General features: G+C 33.6%; 4 protein-coding genes across 7 annotated transcripts; 2 read left to right on the top strand and 2 right to left on the bottom strand.

Moving 5' to 3' along the window:
* Window positions 1–532: 532 nt before the first annotated feature.
* Window positions 533–3,286, bottom strand: Nnp-1 (Ribosomal RNA processing protein 1 homolog Nnp-1). 2 transcript variants are annotated; one of them, XM_034333844.2, is made up of 7 exons: window positions 2,843–3,285; window positions 2,539–2,762; window positions 2,292–2,462; window positions 2,033–2,215; window positions 1,689–1,960; window positions 937–1,624; window positions 533–838 (listed from the first exon to the last, which is right to left on the bottom strand). In XM_034333844.2, exons 1-7 carry the CDS (start codon window positions 3,078–3,080, stop codon window positions 605–607), a joined length of 2,010 nt encoding a protein of 669 aa, XP_034189735.2. In that variant the 5' UTR covers window positions 3,081–3,285; the 3' UTR covers window positions 533–604. The 2 variants fall into 2 exon arrangements, with proteins under 2 accessions (XP_034189735.2, XP_034189736.2); XM_034333845.2 differs by having other exon boundaries at window positions 698–838; window positions 977–1,624; window positions 2,843–3,286.
* Window positions 3,287–5,451: 2,165 nt separating this feature from the next.
* Window positions 5,452–7,978, top strand: LOC117608594 (serine/arginine-rich splicing factor 7). 2 transcript variants are annotated; one of them, XM_034333960.2, is made up of 3 exons: window positions 5,452–5,830; window positions 6,095–6,474; window positions 6,771–7,493. In XM_034333960.2, exons 1-3 carry the CDS (start codon window positions 5,822–5,824, stop codon window positions 6,781–6,783), a joined length of 402 nt encoding a protein of 133 aa, XP_034189851.1. In that variant the 5' UTR covers window positions 5,452–5,821; the 3' UTR covers window positions 6,784–7,493. The 2 variants fall into 2 exon arrangements, with proteins under 2 accessions (XP_034189851.1, XP_034189850.1); XM_034333959.2 differs by lacking the exon at window positions 6,771–7,493 and adding an exon at window positions 7,595–7,978 and having other exon boundaries at window positions 5,456–5,830.
* A 164-nt stretch (window positions 7,979–8,142) lies between these two features.
* LOC117608586 (uncharacterized) lies at window positions 8,143–12,404 on the top strand. The gene is made up of 5 exons (XM_034333940.2): window positions 8,143–8,832; window positions 8,912–8,945; window positions 9,056–10,249; window positions 10,918–11,261; window positions 11,495–12,404. Exons 3-5 carry the CDS (start codon window positions 9,474–9,476, stop codon window positions 12,055–12,057), a joined length of 1,683 nt encoding a protein of 560 aa, XP_034189831.1. The 5' UTR covers window positions 8,143–8,832; window positions 8,912–8,945; window positions 9,056–9,473; the 3' UTR covers window positions 12,058–12,404.
* Window positions 12,405–12,409: 5 nt separating this feature from the next.
* On the bottom strand, window positions 12,410–14,563 carry LOC117608589 (uncharacterized). 2 transcript variants are annotated; one of them, XM_034333953.2, is made up of 5 exons: window positions 14,242–14,563; window positions 13,269–14,168; window positions 13,062–13,199; window positions 12,913–12,995; window positions 12,410–12,428 (listed from the first exon to the last, which is right to left on the bottom strand). In XM_034333953.2, exons 1-4 carry the CDS (start codon window positions 14,414–14,416, stop codon window positions 12,943–12,945), a joined length of 1,266 nt encoding a protein of 421 aa, XP_034189844.2. In that variant the 5' UTR covers window positions 14,417–14,563; the 3' UTR covers window positions 12,410–12,428; window positions 12,913–12,942. The 2 variants fall into 2 exon arrangements, with proteins under 2 accessions (XP_034189844.2, XP_034189843.2); XM_034333952.2 differs by lacking the exon at window positions 12,410–12,428 and having other exon boundaries at window positions 12,463–12,995.

The raw sequence follows: 14,563 nt of genomic DNA, 5'->3' as shown, positions 1-14,563 counted from the left end.
TGCATACCGATATATCATCCGGGGTGTTAAGGACCCCGACGCATCGAAGGCGCTCTCTGCATACCGCCCTGATATCATCTTGGGGTGTCAGGGACCCCGAAGCACAGTCGACACTACATATGTACCAACATTATGGCACCCGGGGTATCGGGGACCCCGATGCATCGATGGCGCTTTCTGCATACCGCTCTTATATTATCTTGGGGTGTCAGGGACCCCAGATGATTCGATCTGTATACCGACATATCATCCTGGGGTGTCAGAGACCCCGATGACTGCATACCGATATATCATCCGGGGTGTTAAGGACCCCGACGCATCGAAGGCGCTCTCTGCATACCGCCCTGATATCATCTTGGGGTGTCAGGGACCCCGAAGCACAGTCGACACTCTACATATGTACCAACATTATGGCATCCGGGGTATCAAGGACCCCGAAGCCAAATTTATGTAAGATTGTACAAACACCTAACATCGGAAATCGGAATAAACAAAAGCAGGTTCATTAAAGAGAATAAGAAAATGCAATAACTGTTTTGGAATTCATCTATTTATTTGCTTCATTAACAGATAATCATATATTTTTATGACTAAATCAAATATCTTAAATAATCTTTCTTTTATAAAATGGATTTATAGGGCTTGGTATAGGACTTGCTTTTAGAACGCCTGCACTTGGTTTTCTGTTTGCATCAAACGGTATACCTGGACTTTTTTGAATCTGTAAAATATATTCAGATGTATGTTGAGCTGTATTACGTTGAAGAGCAATTTTCACTCGTTTTTTAGGGTTTGAATCAGCACTTATTTTATGTCGCATTTTCGCGCTTGTTGTTCTCTGTAATGTAAAAAAATATTAAGAAATAAATACGATAATTTAAATTAAGTTAATTAAATAATACAGGATGTAAGTTAAATAAATAACATTCAACTTACACTCTTTTCATTTTCTAATTTTTTTAATACGGGTACTAACCACGTTGGTTGTTTGGTCAATATATTATTTTTTTCACTATTCGAATCACTTCCATTACTTAGTGATAACGATGAAGATGAATCTATATTATCAGAAACATCCCATTTGTCAGAAATTGTAAGCATCGTTGACTTCTTCCTTTTGACCGGTGAAATATTTAAAATACTTGCACTCGTAGTTTTATTTCCTTTTAATTTTAACTTTTTACATTTCTTAACTAAAGGTGGTGATTCTTTTTTAAATTTAAAATTACTATTCTTTCGAATCATTTCTGCTGTATTGCATTTTTTATTCTTCAAATCAATCGTGTCTTCATTTGATTCTTCTGAATTTATTAAATTATCGGTATCACTCATTTTAGATTGTACCTTCTTTTTCTTTTTTACAATTTTTTCATTTACTTTTGTAGTACTATTTTCAGCATTAACATTTTCCAACCCTTCTTCGGTGGATTCATCTTTCTCGTCTTGTATCAGTTGTTCATTTTGTTTCCTTTTAAGTTTTTGTGGCTTATCGGAATACAGTTCTTCTTGAAATTCTAAAAACCGCTTTGCAGCTAACTTTGTATTCGTATCTCTTTTCCGCATTTCCGGAATTACTACTTCCTTCACACCCACTGGCATTTTACCTTGTGATAATTCTTCAAATCTATAAAACGTATATTATTAAAAAATGTAATACCCTCCTGTTTTTTTATACAAATAATACCTACTCATTAATCAGACGTCGTAGTTGTCTACGCGACCTTGCTGTCGACGAAGGATGAAACTTATACTGAGATAATAATTCAGCAATCTTTTTGGGATTGAAAAGTATCTGTGGTAATTCAACGTCTACTCTACCAGCTCTTGGATCTAATGGTTTGTTTATGTGACACTGATTTTGAAAAGAATTCTCTTCTTCTACTTCATCATTACCTTCTATTTCCTCATCAGATACTTCAATTTTATCCATGACATCAATAGAACCAGTAGGAAATCCTGCCTATATAAGAATAATGATACATAGTTATGAAGCAACTATCAGTCTTAATAATTTCGATTTTTCAATACTCACAGCTCTCCAAGCTTTAAATTTGTCCATATAATCCATGCCAATATCTGACTGAAAGATTAAATATCTAAAAATATGTTTCATAACATGCCCAATTCGTCTTCCATCATCCATCCTTATAAAATATGTAACAAACGGTTTTATAAGTACTGTAACCACATCTTCTGATATGTTTCCTTCACTGATCTATAAAATTATATATTTTCAGTTAGATATTTATTACATTTAATATTTAATAACTTTACTTTTTAAAACTATATACCTTTGCAAGTTCTTCTAAGAACACCTCTGTTAAATGCATGTTAAATCCAATACATACTTGTGGATTGATCAAACAATTTTCAATTATTTCAGAGATATCTTTTATCCATTCCATATCCCAATTTTGGTTTTTACACATTTGAAATGTTTGCCTAATTACCCTCCTAGCCAGCTATAGGAATAAAGAATATTTCAACATACGATGACATTAAAAGTTTATCAAATAAAATATATATTGTAATATTTACCATGGAAAATTTATCTAACCTATACTGATCTATACCAATCCATTCTATACCTAATGTTTCTAGAGCACATGTAGTATATAACAATACTACATCCTTAGAATTGAAACAGTGCACCAATTTACTAAGAGATTCTGCTAATTCTTCTTGAATCAGTGGTTTATCCGACATCCACATACAATAGAATAAGCCTTTCCATAATCGCATAAAATCTAATTTTGTAAATGCTAAGAAAGAAACAATATTAATGACAATGATATCAATTTAATACATTTTCAATTTCAATCAATACTAAAAATTAACTTACCGAAAGAACTTACAGATCGAACTGTCAACCATTTTCTTAAATTTTTCAGTACTCTCTCTCGGACTCTTTTATCATTACTTGATAATAAACGAACAAATTTAATTTCTTGAACAATAACAACTACCTTTTTATCTTTTACATCAGTTGGAGTTACTTGTTTTTTCTCCTTCTGTTGTACTTGTTGCACTGCTTTTCGTAATGATGCACGTGCATTCCGCTGCACCTTTTTAACCGCCATTCGTAAAAGTAACAAATCTTTTTTAATATACAATTATTTTTAGTTTACAATTGTTTATTTATAGCCTATATTTATGTTTATACATAACTGTGGGACACAGTACGAGACACTCGAAATTGCATTGCTTTTATCAATAACATAAACCGAACGTCCATCGTGAGTTCAGGTTCAAGTCCTCTAAACTAACGTATTTCGTGCCTAACCTGGTCACCACAAATAAAAAAGACTGGTTATGATTTTAGGGATCCTAGACACCCCGAGTGTGTTGAGGAGGCTGATGGCGCATGCGCAGCGATATATAAATTAATCTTGTGTATCCCTTGCAATCCTTGTACTTACATACATTCCTTGCATGCTTTGCTTATCTGCTGCACGGTTTGCATCCTTTGCAACCTTTACATCCCTTGCATGCTTTGCTTATCCGTTGCACGGTTTGCATCCTTGGCATCCTTTACATCCCTTGCATCCTTTACATCCCTTGCATCCTTAACATCCCTTGCGTGCTTTGCTTATCCGTTGCACGGTTTGCACCATTTGCATCCTTTACAATCATTGCATCCTTTACATCCCTTGCATGCTTTGCTTACCCGTTGCACGGTTTGCATCCTTTGCATCCTTTGCATATTCGTTGCGTATCCATTGCATCCCTTGCATCCCTTGCATATCCTTTGCATCCTTTGCATATCCTTCGATCTAAATTTTTTCGAAAAATAGCGCCCTCTAGCGGCAAAAATGCGAACTAAAATCTCGACCTCGAATCAGCGCCATCTGATGTCGAAAAAAGGAACTAAAGCATGCTCGATTTTGGCCCCCCTAGCGGCAAAAATGCGAACTAAAATTTCGATGTCGAATCAGCGCCCTCTGGTGGCGAAAAAAGGAACTAAAGCATGCTCGATTTTTGGCCCTCTAGCGGCAAAAATGCGAACTAAAATCTCGACGTCGAATCAGCGCCCTCTGGTGGCGAAAAAAGGAACTAAAGCATGCTCGATTTTTGGCCCTCTAGCGGCAAAAATGTGAACTAAAATTTCGATGTCGAATCAGCGCCCTCTGGTGGCGAAAAAAGGAACCAAATCATGCTCCATTTTTGGCCCTCTAGCGGCAAAAATGCGAACTAAAATCTCGACGTCGAATCAGCGCCATCTGGTGGCGAAAAAAGGAACTAAAGCATGCTCGATTTTTGGCCCTCTAGCGGCAAAAATGTGAACTAAAATTTCGATGTCGAATCAGCGCCCTCTGGTGGCGAAAAAAGGAACTAAATCATGCTCCATTTTTGGCCCTCTAGTGGCAAAAATGCGAACTAAAATCTCGACGTCGAACCAGCGCCATCTGGTGGCGAAAGAAGGAACTACTTACCTTTACTTACCTTTACTTACCTTTACTTATCTTTACTCGAATCAGTCTTTATAATATATTTATTATATGGGATGCAGAGATGTAAGGAATGTAGGGATGAAAGGAATGTTGGGATGAAAAGAATGTAGGGATGAAAAGAGTGTAGGGATGAAAAGGGATGCGCATTTCAGTTTAAAGATGGATGCAAAGGATGCAAAGGATGCCAAGGGTATGCAAAGGATGCAAGAAGTGCAAGGAGTGCAAGGAGTGCAAGGAATGCAAGGAATGCAAAGGATGCAAAGGATACGGAGATGAAAGGAAGGCAGTGATGTAAGGATACAGGGATACAGTGATTTAATGGTAGTCACCGCGAGGCTCATAAAAAGAATGAAGAAATAAATATCTGTGAAGGGAGGCCTTGGTCCATAAAGAGGTGTAGGATAATAAGTAGTTAGGGAGCGTGGGTCTTGGCCCATAAAGAAGGATAAAATAATTAATAACTGGAAAAAATGAAATAAAAGGAATGGTCGGCCGAAACCCAAAAATGGGATAAAATCATAAATACCCCTTTGATGAGCTTATTTAATAAGCAAAGAAAATAAATAAGGTAAATTAAATAAACTCCGAGAGGAAATTAGAGGTATATGTATGTTTGACAAGTTGATCCGCATCCCTCGGCTGTCGGTATAGAACTAAGGAGGTCTTTCTGATATTGAGAAGTAATTACTCAAGTAAATAAATAAATAAATAACTGAGAAGAGAAATTACGGAGATTAGATAAATAACTTAGAAATTAAATTTAGAATCAAAGGGAGTGAAAATTGGATCTTTTGAGATGTCAGTCTGAGGCGCGGTAAAAAAGGGACTAGTAAAACACATACGATTATCATACTGGCTGTGCTCTCTACGTGCAGATATAATTTCATCTTGCGGTGTCTGGAACCCCATAAATCATGACCTTTCGAAAACAGAGGCATGCTAGTCTTGTTGGATCTACAGTCACTGGTTACAGCACGAAATACGGTAGTTTGGAGTACGTGCATGGGTTACAAAACTTAACGTAGAGCGCTTTCAGTTCTACCAATAGTAATCGTTATAAATTTTATTAGATTTTTAATTGAAAATACTAACTTTCTTTTAAATTAGGAACAGAATGTTGCACATAAATAGTTTTCCAATTATTCTATACAATTACACAATTCATTGAAAATTGTTTACTTGATTCTATATGTGTGTATTTTTAATCAACTAGAAACTGGACTTAATAATCTCTTCAGCATTTTGGCGAAATATCTAAATGCAAGAAATTAATGCACCTGACGCGCAACTTTTTTCCTCAGAATGAAAGATTATATTAATATTCTGTAAACAATATCGTTGTACGTTTATGTTCAATAAATCAAACAACGATGAATAAGGTACAATTTTGTTTTCGATCATTGGAAAAGAAATTAACAATTTTGATAATTTACAAAGAACAATTTTCAGAATTTCATTATTATTTTTTTAAGTATTTCTAAATATTTCATTGTATATTATGAACGCATGTTTATTTAACATAAGCTGATTAAGTTAGAATCCTTATAATTATATAAAAAACGTAAATTTATTTTGACATATAAATTAAAGAATCATTAAAAATGTTTGTGTACATTCGTGATATTTAAACATATTCTTTTTAGATGCCACGATATCCATCAGATTGTAAAGTCTATGTAGGAGATTTAGGAAGTAGCGCAACAAAAGAAGAATTAGAAGATGCATTTTCTTATTATGGATCATTAAGAAATGTATGGGTAGCCAGAAATCCACCTGGATTTGCTTTTGTTGAATTTGAAGATGCCAGAGATGCAGAAGATGCGATAAGAGGACTGGACGGAAGAACTATATGTGGAAGACGAGCCCGTGTAGAACCATCCAATGGTAGAAGATTAAGAGACAGAGGATATTTCAGAAGAGGTATCGGAAGATTATTTCATCCTGAAGACAGATGTTATGAATGTGGCGAAAAAGGTCACTATGCTAGAAATTGTCAACGTCTTAGAAATATTCGTAAAAAGAGGTAAGTATTAAAAATAATTGTTTGAAGTAAATCTTTATGGCATGCAAAAAAATATCAGACAAGTAAGCAAGAAATATATATGATACATAATTTTGTTTAAGAATGCTTAAATGTACAATGAGATTAATTCAAAGTAATAATATTTCTGTAAAGTTCAGATTTGAATATCCTCGATGCAAGTATTTAACAGTACTTAAAAATATGTTTGTAACATGTAATAGTACTTTGTAATAACAGATAGTACAAGTTATACAGTATCAAGAATGATACTGATGTAATACTGCCCATTTTTATAGGAGATGCAGCTGAACAGGCATACACATGAGAAATGTGTTGCTACTGAGATTCTCGTGAGATTCGCCTTGGGTTCGCTTTGTGACGCTACGTAGTTACAGCGTAGAATTCTACGAGCAACAGGGGGAAACTTGGCCGATGGAGTGGCTAGTTCTGCAAACTACAATTCTAATTAACATCACCTTAAACTGAAAGCTTTTGAACATCAGTGTTAACGGTATCTCTGGTGTATTTTTTTTTTTTTTGTAGCGTCACTGTTTCTACCGAATTATTATGATAGATCTAGTGGTCACTGAGAAACTAACTTTGAACCATCTCATCTAGCCACTCTTCGTCCATACATCTGATATTAATGTACTTTCATCTGCATAACTGCTCATCTGTTCCTCTTTCCTGGTATTATCATTACATATTATACACTTATTTGCAAAGAGAGTACATAAATAATATTAGAAAGGAATAAGCATTATCGATTCTTTATATTGTTATACAAATTGTAAAAAGTTTACAAGATATTGACATTTAAGCAATTGAAGACTGGAAATCAGTATAGCTGGATAATGAAGACTGACTAAAAGAAAGAAATTATTATATACATAAATTTTCACGTTTACTATTTTTATGTGAACATGAAATAAATTGTATATTTACATTTTTCCTGAGTACTTGTCATAATTTTTGCAAGCCCAATAATTTGCTAAATCGTATCAAATATATTTTATATTATGTTTATGGTAGAAATACAAGATAATTAAATTCAGAAAAAATTTATAACATTGCAGACCGTTGTGATACAATTATTATTTTAATAAAACATTTATTTTAGATCTTACTCGAGGTCTTATTCACGGTCAAAATCACAATCAAGATCACGGTCTCGTTCACGTTCTCGTTCAAGATCAAGAAGTAAGCATTCAAGATCTTCGTCCCGTAGCCGTTCTCATAGTAGAAGCGACTATGTCAAAGAAAAACGTCGTAATAAACGGAAATCCGATTCCAAAGATAATAGTCCGCGCAGAAGTAGATCTAAATCTGTTTCTAGATCTCGCAGCAAATAATATGGTGTGTATTCTTTTAAAAAAAAAGTCGTTTTTATGTTGGTAATTATTCGTTCTCTCAATTACAATGTTTTAAACATAATTTCGTTTAATCCTTTGAAACGTATATGCATTTAAAATATGTCATTTATGTACTCGTATTATTGTTAACAATTACTAAAACAAATTAAAGTATTAATACACACCTTAAGCATTTATAAAGTATTTATCAAGCATTTACTTTCATTTTTATTCTTGCTAGAAGTATTTACAATGATAGTAGTAGAAATTACTTTTTTTAAATACGTTCTGTATTAATCATTCTTTCTATATTAGAAAGATCTGATTTTTTAATTCTAAAAATATATAATTTTTATCATAATAATATTAAAGAATTCATGACTATCAAATGTAATGCACATCGCTTCTGAAACTAATATAAATGATACCGTCTACGAGGATACGTTGCATACGTAAGGAATGTTTAAATTCCCAAGAAGCAATACCTATATGTTACGTCGGATCGTAGAGAGGTAAGGAAAATCAGAAAGTGGGGTAAAGAGTGAAAAAAGAAAAGAATACGTAGCGATGTATGTAATTTCTTGTTCATACGATCTTTTGTAGCGAGTCGAGAAGCCTTGTAAGTTATTTAAAATATCTTCATACGTACGAACTATGTTTTAAAAAACTCATACTTTTATTTTTCAGTATACGTTATTTACCTCAACTATTAAAAAATTCAACATACAGTAATATAACATTTTAATCTTGTTCTCTATTTCTTAATTAACAGTTTGCATGAAATATGGTTCCAGTATTTCGTTTAATTTATTCCAAACAGTGTGAAATTAACTACACTTGATTTTGAATGTGACTTGTCAATCTTTTAAAATATATTATAATTACCATTTTTATAGAAAGATAAGTTGTATCTAAATGATAGGTAAGGTTTTACTATGTTTTACAAGGCATGTGAGTGCAATAATTTAAAAAATTATTTTAATAGTACATTCTGCATGTTAAGCGGGTAACATTTTTGTTTTATATTTTAATACCGCTAAACTTTGGATTAAAAATATAACAGAAAAAGGATTTCTTTTTTCTAGAAGAGTACAATTTATAAAATAGTGGAATGAAAAGGTAAATATGTTCTTTCTGAAAGTCATAAAAATTTAAAAGAACAAATAAAAATATGTATTATATAAATTAATGTATTTAAATAAAAATAACACTTGAAATTCACTTTCTAGGGTATCAGATATATAGAAAATTCCTTGGATCCACCGCTGGAGGGTTTTAAGAAGTGGGGTAAGGTGTAAGGGTGGGGAAACTTAAGAAGAAGGAGAGGGGAAGCATAGAGATCTGTAGCGACGCTTCGTAAGCACTCATTTGGTTTTCAGTCACGTATTTGTGATTCAACGGTCTGTTTTATGAGTCGTTTTTACGCTTATATATTTATACAACATTTATAATTTGCACATCTTGATCGTATGCTTGATAGTACATCAAAGAAAGCAATGAAAAGAACAGGAATATTGAAATACAAAAAAAAAGTAGTAGCAATGATTTTAGTAAAGTAGATCACGGTGTGAAGCTATCCTGTTAAAAAGCGTCGAGCCAATTACCCGAGAATCAGGTTCAATTAAAAGGCGAGCGACAATCGTCACGATGACTGCTGCATACACGAACAATTCTACCAGCCAGGAACAAAACGTAGAGACAGCCGGTATAATTAATAAAACATTGAACGGCAAGAAAGAGCAAGTGACGCCTGAGGAAAACACTGAAATTACTTCAGCAGAAATGATAAAGGTTGCAACAGGTGGCCAGGATCAACAAGAAATCCCTGTTAATCAGGAGAGATCTTCGCTTTGCGTAGAAGAATTAAACGAACAGAAAGATGAAGACAGCGGGGAATATAAGAAATCTATTGAAAATCGCGAATATCTCGACGATACCGACGCAAACGAAGATGTGATTTCTAATACGAATGAAATGAAAAATGAAGTGTCGAAAGATTGTGAGCCGAGTGCTTCGAAATCGCTCTCTAATTTGAAAGTCGAGGCTTTTCTCATCGAGTGTGACTCTCAAGACGCGATGTCGAGAACACGTGGAAACGATTTCTATCCGAAGGATAGTTTCAAATTACAAGAACTGCAGACCTCGGTGGAGAATATTATTACAGAGACAAGCGATATTTCGAATAATCCTGAAAGTTATAACGGATCGTTCGAGGATATTGATATTTTTAACGATCCCGACGAGACATACGATCCGGAAAGTGAACTGAATTTTCACGAAGCCGTACGTGCAGGGAACGCCAAGTGCATCGCGGCGCTTCTTGCAAGTGACTCGGTACAAAACCTGGACGAACCGGATTGGAATGTTTCAGGTGATCCACCTCTGCTAGTGGCTGCTACAAATCATTGTTTGCCCGTTCTTAGGTAAGAAATTTTACCCGATAAGTTAAATATTCCTCAAATTTTTCACTCTTCTAATATTTTTTTCTGCAGGATTTTTGTAATATTATATTTTGATTGAATTCGAAAAAAAAAAAAATTCTGATAATATAAAAGACAAAAATTATTGTTCTTGTTTCACAATGTATTAAATAAAAATTCAAATATTTTACAGGGATAAGTTGAACGATCTAATTTTATCGATTTTACCGAATTCTAATTTTGTCCTTTCGATTCTACCGGGGAATCTGCTGACGTCGTAAAAAAATATCCGAACATCGAAATCATTTCGCGTAGTTTTACTCGTGAATCATTCTTAAGAATTTTTACCGTGGAAGTTGCTGAATATTCGTGAAAAGGTTTTTGCTTACACGCCACACTATACCTTTCTTGCCCCATACTGTTACCAGATGTTCGAAACTGTTCTGTTCCCGAAAGAGTTTTCGAATCTAATTTCACAGATACGCGAAGAAAAAAGAATTTTTCACAAGAACAATATAAAATCATAATTTTGTAATCTATATAAAATATCGTTTCAATAATTTAATAAATAATTTAAATAAAACCTATTTTCCAAATAAAAATATATTACAATTTGAATTTGATAAAATGAAGAGTAAATAAAAATTAATAATAAAATGTTTAATTCATAGTTTACTACTTGCGAACGGATGTGATCCAGCTGTGCGTTCCCCTCGAGGTGAAACAGCGCTTCATCGAGTGATCTTAAATGGAGGACCAGGAAACGTATTACAATTCGTGGGAGAACTTCTGAAACATGGTTGTCCGTCAGGCGTTAAAGAAGCTGGAGGTGGTCTGACTGCGTTGCACGTATTAACTAGACAATTAGCTCATGCTCAAGGATCGAAGAGTTTACATCATAACTTCGAAGCAGCTCTGAAGACCCTTGATTTATTAGCACGCGCTGGCCCGGTAAACGCGAAGGATCACCAAGGCCGTAGCGCCCTCCATATTTTAGCTTCCTCCACTATCTTCGGTACCAATAATCCTATATTAGAAATCTATAGCTACAATGCTGAAATATTATTTTATTTAACCCTGCTGCCTCCCTTTGAGCTTATACGACCCCTAATGAAAATTACATTTTCATATTACCTTTTATAATCCTTAACAGCAGGGTTAAAGTAGACACGTTGAATTGCAGAAAATAATATTTCTCATTTTCATTTCTGTACTTTGTCCAACTGATACACATCTGTTCACTTACAGACAACAACCACAGAACAGAAATTGAAGCGTTAATTGAAACATTGTTGGCTGCTGGCGCCGATCCCTCATTGAAGAACGACCGTGGAGAAACTCCTTTACACGAGTGCCTTGAGTGCGGTGCTTTAAACATCGCGTTTTTACTTATATCGCATACACCGGCCGGTATAATGTCACGTTATGGCGAAACTCCGTTGCACATTGCCTCTAGAAAAAATTATGTCGACATGGTTGCAAAATTGTTGGAACACGGAGAGGATCCTAGTGTACAAGATGCCGGTGGTAATACACCGTTGCATCTAGCTTCTGCGAGAGGTTTTCATCAAACTGTTTCTCTGTTAGTTACGTCGCCACTTGCACAACTAGAGAAACTCAATACCGAAGGGTTGACTGCCCTTCAAGTAGCCGCTGAAAGTGGTTTCGTTAATGCAGTAAGATTATTGTTAAAAGCGGGCGCTGATCCGAGCCAAACGGTTCATTATTCCACGACGATTCTTCATCGTCATCCTGATATCTCGATTTTAATAGATCATGAAATGAGTAGACGTCGTCAACTCGCAGCTTGATTTCATAACAAATCCAATCAGATATTCTACTGAATTGAATTTTGTTTTTTAACAGGATTTGGGACTTAGTTAAATTGATCGCAAAATCGATTATTCTAATAATCATATTATTAATATTCACTGTGTTACATGAAACAGACATTGATAAATTTTCAATCATTGTTGATATTGACCTTTTTATGGTGCTTACTTTTATAGCAGTGAATAAAATATCTACTTTAAATTTGTTATTGTTTCACACAATTAGAAATATCTTATCAATAATTTAAATAGTACTACAATAGAAAAATGTGTAGCCTGTCTTTAATAAGTTTCGTTAATCTTTTTATAGGACACAAAATTCAATAACTATATTTTTAGATAGGAATTTGCTGAAAAATATTAAAATTAGATAATCATTTTGAAGTATTTTTAAAAAAGTACAATTTGTGTTTATATATATAAACTTATTATAAATCATTGTAATTCATATGTATATATACTTTCTTGTTATCGAATTATAAGTAATAGTATTTTTTTATTGCTCAATACTGTCTAGTATTCAAATATTTCAAACTAGAACAGGAATAATTAAAATTAGATTAATGCCATGATTTTTGGCTGTGGATGAAAGTGCCTTTTAAAGACTGTGTGATATCGAAATATACGATTAAAATAAAAATGATTATTATCAACTCAAATATTGTCTTATTAATCATACCTGAAAACTTCTTATCATCACAAACTAGAAAACGGAAATTCGTGCAAGAATTTCTTAGTATTCACGAAATTGATATTAAATGCTTCAGTAACTAATATTAAATAACTGATGTTACTTATTACATACTTGAGTATCTAATAGTAATTAATACTCACTTATTACATTCATATTCTATAATTAAAAGTTTAAATCAATGATCCCATTCTTTTACTTCGAGATCTTTTAACTCTAGCCGGAGCTGAAATAAAATTGTACAAATATAATATCCATAGATTTAACATAAAAAAGAAATAAAAATAGTTACGTTTTTCTGAAATTTCCCACGATGTAAGATATGGGCTTGTACTTATTTTCTCTTTATTATTCTTCGCTCTACTTCGTCTAACGTGGGGAGTCATCGGAAGTGTTGATTTATTTAAAACAGAATCATTATTAACCTTCTCTGTAACAAATCACGTATGTTAAAAAATACAGTTATAGAAAATAAAGTATTGTTAAAAATTGCCCATACCAGAAAATTTTACACTTCGACGAGATCTTCGACGAGATGGCTTATCGCCGTTTACATTTAGGGAATTCTGTAAATCCTCTTTTCCCTTATTTTCAGCAGTAATTTTAGCAGAACTCCTTCTTGTTTTCACTGATGGAGTTTTATTTTTGTTATATTCTGATTCAAATACATCGATAGACATTTTTCTGGAAGATTTACTGGGTGTAGGTGTGTTTGCCGAAGTAATAATTCTATTCCTTAAAACTCTTATGCTTTCATTGTATTCACTTCTCTCTTTATTATACATAGACATGCGTTCATTTAAGACTATATTTTCTATATCTTCTGGACTTTTGTCCACAGCATTTTGTCTTCTTAAATTTCTTTGTGAGGATGGTGTATTGATATTTTTGTTCAATGAAGTTGTAAATGGTTCTTCCATTTTTAATATTTTTACAAAGGGTGATATAAATCCACTTATTCTGGTAGGTGACATACTTTGTAGAGCTACTCTGCCAAATAATAACATATGAGGCAATCCTGCTGGAGGTTTGAATTTGTAATCTGCAGGTGCAAAAGATTCTGGTCTCTTTTGTTTTTTATTTACAGACTTTTTATTTTTAGGGGAACGGTTTGTTGCTTTTTTTGTAAGAGCTTTATTCATTAATCTTTTCTCAGTTGCTCTTGTTACTCTTTTTGGTGGAGATGCAGGAGGTTCAGTCTGATTACGTACCATTTTACGAGTTACAGGCTGTAGAGCAGATTGATTACTTATTGGAGAATGTATTTTATGACGAACCACTCCAACTACAAAAGGTGGTTTCTTTTTCATTTGTTCAAGCTTTCTGCGTCTCTCGCGTTCAGCTTTCCATTTCATTAATCTAATGAGACGATTGTTGACTGCAGGAACCATTTGTGTTTCTGAAAGTAAATTACAGTTAGATTATAAACAATGACGATAAATTTTGAAAATACCAAGAATCTCTGTACAAACTTTTATTCCTTGGACTATTAGGCATAGAAATGGAAATGTTTCTGTTTGCATTAAAAGTCTTTGCTCTCCGATTCTTACGCGATTCTTCGCGATTCTCAGCCCGAAGAAATCGGCCTTCCTCTGTGTTTCCCAAACCAAATTTCCTCGCTTTATACTGTTGTTTTAAAGTTGACATTTTATTTAATACGTAAACACTTCAGATTACAATTAAAATACTTTATTACTCCAACAACAGATCTTAACCAAATTTAACTGAAAGCAATTTGAATTACCACACGACGCGATCAGACGCGATGTTATACCAGTGTTACCAACCATGTAA

Source organism: Osmia lignaria, chromosome 2 (genome assembly GCF_051020975.1).
Source record: "Osmia lignaria lignaria isolate PbOS001 chromosome 2, iyOsmLign1, whole genome shotgun sequence".
NCBI classification, from domain to species: Eukaryota; Metazoa; Arthropoda; class Insecta; order Hymenoptera; family Megachilidae; genus Osmia; species Osmia lignaria.
This window is presented reverse-complemented; position numbering and strand designations above follow the sequence as displayed.

Excerpts from the sequence above, each read along its gene's own strand:
- LOC117608586 (XM_034333940.2), top strand. The coding sequence starts at position 9,474 with ATGACTGCTGCATACACGAACAATTCTACCAGCCAGGAACAAAACGTA. Across the intron at positions 10,250-10,917 it reads CATTGTTTGCCCGTTCTTAG|TTTACTACTTGCGAACGGAT; the intron begins GTAAGAAATTTT and ends TTTAATTCATAG. Across the intron at positions 11,262-11,494 it reads AGCTTCCTCCACTATCTTCG|ACAACAACCACAGAACAGAA; the intron begins GTACCAATAATC and ends GTTCACTTACAG.
- Nnp-1 (XM_034333844.2), bottom strand. The coding sequence starts at position 3,080 with ATGGCGGTTAAAAAGGTGCAGCGGAATGCACGTGCATCATTACGAAAA. Across the intron at positions 2,763-2,842 it reads TCGATCTGTAAGTTCTTTCG|CATTTACAAAATTAGATTTT; the intron begins GTAAGTTAATTT and ends TTTCTTTCTTAG. Across the intron at positions 1,961-2,032 it reads AATTTAAAGCTTGGAGAGCT|GCAGGATTTCCTACTGGTTC; the intron begins GTGAGTATTGAA and ends ATTCTTATATAG.
- LOC117608589 (XM_034333953.2), bottom strand. The coding sequence starts at position 14,416 with ATGTCAACTTTAAAACAACAGTATAAAGCGAGGAAATTTGGTTTGGGA. Across the intron at positions 14,169-14,241 it reads TAATAGTCCAAGGAATAAAA|AAACACAAATGGTTCCTGCA; the intron begins GTTTGTACAGAG and ends ATTTACTTTCAG. Across the intron at positions 13,200-13,268 it reads TCGAAGTGTAAAATTTTCTG|AGAAGGTTAATAATGATTCT; the intron begins GTATGGGCAATT and ends GATTTGTTACAG.
- LOC117608594 (XM_034333959.2), top strand. Across the intron at positions 6,475-7,594 it reads AGAAATATTCGTAAAAAGAG|ATCTTACTCGAGGTCTTATT; the intron begins GTAAGTATTAAA and ends CATTTATTTTAG.